The 6,457-nt window shown below is 43.3% G+C and overlaps 1 protein-coding gene across 2 annotated transcripts in view; it reads right to left on the bottom strand.

Moving 5' to 3' along the window:
* Positions 1-6,457, bottom strand: part of LOC106939270 (spectrin beta chain, non-erythrocytic 1) — an 88,586-nt gene that overhangs the window by 31,973 nt on the left and 50,156 nt on the right. For both annotated transcript variants that reach the window (XM_015021630.1, XM_015021629.1), the window contains one exon: positions 693-844. In XM_015021630.1, the coding sequence (XP_014877116.1) occupies positions 693-844 (152 nt within the window). The remainder of the gene's footprint in view (positions 1-692; positions 845-6,457) is intronic.

Below are 6,457 nucleotides of genomic sequence, written 5' to 3'. Positions count from 1 at the left end.
GTAAAAACTGTAAAATGGATCCAGCCACCGACTGATTGGTCCCTCTGGACTTTGTTTGAGCCGTTTGGACGTTGCTGGTGTCTCTTACTGAGGCTGAACTGGAAACCAGTTGAGTTTCTCTTTAAACGATTTAATCTGATATAATCTCTGCTAATTTCATCACACTGTGCTGAACGTTTCCATGGTGTTTCTGTCAGTTTGAGTAGAACAGTGAGTAAAACTCGTCAGGATTTCACCGTTTCATCCGTCAGCTCTGAGGATCCCAGATTATTTTATTCTAACATCTGATCTCCGTCCATCCGGTTCCCTGATTCGCTCTGTTCCTTATTCAAGCAGCTGTGAGGAAACATGAAACTACTAAGGTGTGTGTTGCTTTACAGGCTGTTGCTAGGAAACCAAGAACCGCCATCCTAGCTTAGTCAAGGCCTTTTCTCTGCCTGCATCTCCCAGAATGCTGTGCGGTTCTGGGTCAGTTCAGTGAGTTACTGAATGTCCTGTCAGATTTACTATCTACTGATATTGATCATGTGTCTGTCGTTATATATGTTATTGATTTGTTGTCCAGCGTTGAGTCAAAACAAGAAGCGAAGCCAGAATCGCTCTTCCTCCCAAACACTGAATTCTGTGTATTCGTTGGTCCAGCTGGACCTGCATGGAACCAGTAAGTGTTTGTGTTCATGGTCCAAACCCACCAGCCTCTCTCCAGACAGAACCTCCAGCAGCTTGATGAGCATCCGGCCGTCACGCAGGTCCATGTACAGGTCAGTGATCCGACACGACACCCTGGACAGGTGGGAGTTCACCCACTTAGTGAAGGTCTTCTTCTGCACCGCCTCACGCTCATCTGGACAGAGAGAGGCAGAGAGGTCAGAACCAGACGGGTCAGAACCAGAGAGAGGTCAGAACCAGACGGGTCAGAACCAGAGAGAGGTCAGAACCAGACGGGTCAGAACCAGACGGGTCAGAACCAGAGAGAGGTCAGAACCAGACAGGTCAGAACCAGAGAGAGGTCAGAACCAGAGAGAGGTCAGAACCACACAGGTCAGAACCAGACGGGTCAGAACCAGGTGGTTCTGATCGGAGCATCAGAGCGGATGTTGTTTATGCGTGCAGACTCGCTGCATCCCCACATTGTTCCTGTGTGTTTGGCTTCCTGAGAATAAATCTAAACTGGAAACATCCTGAGAAGAAGAGCAGCCTGATAGTTTACACCTGCTGCTGCTCTGCTGCGTTTACTCCTCAAAAGCTGCTCCTTATCGTCCCCATCACACACACACACACACACACACGCGCGCGCACGCACGCACGCACGCACGCACACACGCACCCACGCACGCACGCACGCACGCACGCACGCACGCACGCACGCACGCACGTCGGCTCTAATCTCATCCGGCAGCAGGCGGCTGTTTATGTGAGAGGATGCTGGATCCCAGCTCAGACTTCCTTCTGGCTTTTCTGGGATTCTCTCTCACATTTGTTTCAGGACTCAGACGGAGCAGCAGCTCCTCTCTCAACCTTTCAAGGAATTTAAAAACCTTGATGCTCCTGAAGTGACGATGTGTGGGAGCAGGAGTAGCAGCCTCCACCCGGCTGAACCTCTCTGCTTCCTGAAACAGCAGCAGCTGCTCAGTCAGTGTGTGACTGAACCAGGACTAAACGCTACCAGAGACTGGAGATGGAAATGGGAGATTTGTCATCCATCAGGCTCTGTGCCGAACTTTGACCTCATATCTGCTGAAACCTGGTTTCACTTTTAGAGAGCAAAGTACTGAAATAGACGAATTATTAAATTACTGATAAACAATATTGATAAGAACAGATGTGATAAGAAACTATACACACTGACATTCTGATAAGAGTTTGATGTTTGCACAAGAACCATGTTCATAAATACAGGGAGGCTAGTTAGCGTAGCAACTAGACAACACGTACCGCTAAACAATAGCAAAGACATTTAGATCAGACTGTAGAAGATTCATTCATCCTCAGAAACTAATATATTCAACCTTCATATGCTGAAAACAATCTGAGCTGATATTACTAACATAAGATGAATTATTATTATAAAATAAACCAGGTTCCCTCAGCAAGGGAAACTAAGAAACCTGATTCAGTCTAAACTAAATTACTATAACTTAATATCAGCTAGACTTAGCTAATTTAAGCTAAGCTAACATAAAAAACTATGCTAACACAAAACAAAGTTCATTTACAAAACTGAGCCATTAACTGAGCCAGTTAATGTTTGGATAAATGAGCTTCAATAAGTTCAATAAAGCTAAGCTAAGCACAAAGACAGGCTAAGCTAACATCAGCTAAGCTAGCGGTGGGTTTGTGGATCTTTCTGTTCAGACCGGTGGGAGTATAAATAGATCATCCTGGAGTGTGAAACGTTTTTATCTGTGAAATCTGAATTTAACTCAGTGAATCTAATGAGGAGTTATGGAAATCATTCCCACATGACATCAGAATAATTCAATTTCTGGGTAACTGTGTTAAATTTATCGTGTTATTACTCATATTCTCAGAAAACTCATAATGACTGTTAACCAACTCTGTTTTTTCCCAGAATGCCCTGCGTTTGACCTGCAGGAGAGGCTGGAGCGAGACGTGCTCACAGCTGATAAGAGCATCTGATTCCTCCACAAACACTCATTCACGGCAGCCGAAGGAGTTACTGTGCAACGCAACAATGGCTGCAGTGTTGAGCCGATAAACTGTGGAGGTTCTGGTACCGACCCGGAGCTGCTGGGAGGAAGTGGACCAGGCGCCGCGGGGTCTGTGATTGGCTAGATATGAACAGGAATCAGAACCATGAAGGCTTCAGCAGCTCGATCCACAGAATCAGAACCGACTCTGGCTCAGAGAGAAAAGGGCCTAATCAAAGGAAAATAGAGTTCAGGCCCAAAACAAACCGCTTAGCATGTAGCATGTAGCTTCTGGCTGCTTAAATATGCAGAAAAACACTCAGCCTGGACAAACAGACAGTTTCCTCCTGAATCCAACAGACATGAGGAGGAAAAAAACATCAAGAGTTCAGGAAACGAAGTTCGCCTCCAGCACAGAGACATCCACACAGACCTGGAAGTTTCTATTCTGTGGTGATACGGATAAAATGATTCATGAAACATAAATGTTGGTTTTGAAAACCATTCCTATCTGAAATGATCCTGATTAATATCAGAAAACTGCACACAGATTTATATTCATTTCACCATATTTTGAAGTTTCCACTGCTGGACAAGGCAAAAAAAATAGATTTCCAAATTTACTCATACTGATACATTAACCGACATTTACTGCGACAACAATAAATCAAATTCTCATGAGAAGTTTTCATGGTAAACTATAAAACATACAATAAACACCCACTGATAAGGAGATGCAGAAATAACTGAAATATGGCTGAGAACCGGTCAGTGTTGTTAAACAACCATTATCTGAGAGGAAGACATGACCGAAAGAAAACCTGAATGATCATTTGGTGAGATGGCAGAGAACCAACAGCAGACATCAGCTCCATGTTTACCAGTGAAACATTTTGACACGGTTTGGATCGAGCCTGAAAGCTGCAGCCATTAGAAAACAACTGGATAAATAAACTTTAAGCTCCTGCAGAGCCGATGTGACCTGATGGTCCAGATCGACCCGCTGCTTCAGGGACCGACCAGGCGGCAGGACCAATCAGTTCCACTGCCAACACTTTTAACACAGTCAGATTCTTTCTGCTCACAGTTTTTAATAATAACTTCATGATACAGAAATTATTATTAAACTTCTGCAGTCAGCAGAAACAGTCAGTTCTGACTGAATCAGTCAGCTGATAATATTTACTGACTGATGACACAAATAAAGTACAGAACCATCCCTGTGGAAACAGTTATTAATTATTAAAGTGTTTATAGATGAAAACATTTCTATAAACTATTTATTAGCTGTCTACAGTGGTTCAGTTATAGTCAAATAAAACTCATGAAATGATGAACACTGAAGTTCAGAAAACATTTTAGTTAACTGGAATAAATAAAAACCATAATTAATTCAGGAAAAACTAGAACTGTCATGTTTTCATAAAACTAACAGAAGCAAATTAATTTATAGATATATCATTTATTTATTATCCTCTTGAACTGATGTGAAACTAATGTTTTTCTCCACACCAGCAGTTTACGTCAGCTGTCCATGCTGCTCCTGCGGCTACGCTACGCTAGCCCACAGAACGGCTGGCGCTTATTCAATAATAACTAAACACATCTTATGAAAATGTTATTTTCTTTATTACCTGATCTATGTATTAATAATCACAATACTGTGGTTAATTTAGTATGAAAAAACTAAACTAGAACGAACAGTTAATGTTTCACTAATAAAAACTAGCTAACACTCTGAAAACTAAAACTAACTGAATTAGACCAACAAAAAAAACCTAAAACCCAGAACGGTTAGAACCCTGGGTCGGCACCAGAACCATGAACCCAAACAGAGCAGCTGACCGGGTGGACCCTCCAGGGAACAGTGGGGCCCCATCAGTGGGGCCCATCAGTGGAGTGGATTCCTCCTCGGCAACAGAGAGAAAAACACATTTATTAGATGTTATCTGCAGCTCAACCATCAGCCTTATCTGCATCTTCATGCTCCAGCTCCGTTTCTGCACAGATGATTCTGTTCCCACTGTGTGTGTGTGTGTGTGTGTGTGTGTGTGTGTGTGTGTCTGTGTGTTTCCCCTTCCTGTGCTGAGAACCAAGCAGATGCCTGTCCCAGCAGGAAACCGTGTTTACATTCACTCAGAAATACAGAAAGCTGCTCAGATCCGCCATGTTTGGAGACGTTTTCCTTTAAAATGGATGAAACTCCTGAGGTTAGAGTCATCCTATCATATCGTATCGTTAAAATATTCTCATCATGAGTACTTTGGTTTATCGCTGGCTCACTAAATTTAAACTGATAATGTTCAATAAAAGACAGAAGTCATTTTCATTTTGGGTCTTTCCAGGATCACAAACATCCTTAAAGGGCCGGCTCTGATAAAACCCATAAACTGTAAAAGCAGCTGGATCTGCATTCAGTGAAAACTTCTTTAAATTAAATATCTTTCACATTTATGCATCTTGGTGGTATACAGATAAAAACTGCTTTGATAGGACTGGATGATACAGCTGAAAAACGTATCATGATATAAGCGTTTCAGATCAATCAATATTGATAATTATTGATTATATATTATTAAATACTGCCAGATTTGACGTTTTATCCACAGATTTCACTCCAAACTGATTTTTATTTTTACGCAGCAAAACCTTAAAATGCTGTTGCACAAGTTACTCAACACGTTGCTAGGCAACCACAAGTTACTCAAGGTTGAGAGGATAAAGCTTTTCCTCTGCCTACATCTCCCAGAATGCTGTGCGGTTCTGGGTCCGAGTTCAGTGAGTTATTGAATATATTATCTATTGATATTGATCAGGTGTCGTGTGTGATATATATATATATATCGTTATTGATGTATTGCCCAGCCCTGTTTGATAAAGTAATATCAAACAGATATGAAACAGAAAGTTTTATTTCTTCAGGCCTTCAGTTTGACACGTTTAAACATCAGTAAATAAAGAAATCTGTTCCTATTAGGAATGACTGTAAGGTCGGGGCTTATGGCGCTGTGAATGCTGCCATGTAGTCACAGTAATAAATAGCTTTCATATCTTAATTTTATGGTTATTAGAATATTACCACACATGGTGATAAAACTAAGTCGTATCTGGAGAATTCAGGGTTCGACTGCAGCAGAACCCGAGCCCAGCAGGTCCAGTTTCCTGCTCTGGAGTTCTGCTGAGTCTGATGGAGACATCGATCAGCAACACACACACACAAACGCGCACACACACACGCACGCACGTGCGCGCGCGCACAGAGCTGACCTTAACCTGAGCCGGGCAGCAGAGTGGGCGGGGCCCAGCGAGGACAACGGAGCCGGATCATGTGAGGAACGCCGGCGCTCCGGTCACGGTGTGAAAGTTTCTCCCATAAATCAGTCGGCAACAATCCCAGGAATTAGGATGGAGACATGAGGAATTCATACCACAGATTACACAGTTACCCTCTGACACGGCCGGATCCGGGCCCAGTCGGGTCAGAACCGGGGCCAAACCTCCGCTGACCACAGCCACTGGAGATCAAACGACACAGAACCAGTCTGACCAGTAACAGCTTCTGGAAACCAACAGAACCAGAACCCATCCATCAGGGTTCTGAACAGAACCTCAAGTAGAGGTCAGCCAATCGGATCACTCCATCCATTCAATGAGCTGATGCAGATTCAGCCTGACAGACGAAGTTCAGGGCAGAAAAACTCGCCTGGCAGCAACAGGAGGCTCAGCGTTCACCGAGACCAGCATGAAAGATGACTCTACGTCTGTGTGTGTGTGTGTGTGTGTGTGTGTGTGTGTGTCTGTGTGTG

The sequence above is a fragment of the Poecilia latipinna genome, unplaced genomic scaffold (assembly GCF_001443285.1).
Source record: "Poecilia latipinna isolate Pla-1442-1.1 unplaced genomic scaffold, P_latipinna-1.0 Scaffold2817, whole genome shotgun sequence".
Classification (NCBI taxonomy): domain Eukaryota; kingdom Metazoa; phylum Chordata; class Actinopteri; order Cyprinodontiformes; family Poeciliidae; genus Poecilia; species Poecilia latipinna.
Note: the sequence above shows the minus strand (reverse complement) of the source record. Positions and strands in the feature narration are given on the sequence as shown.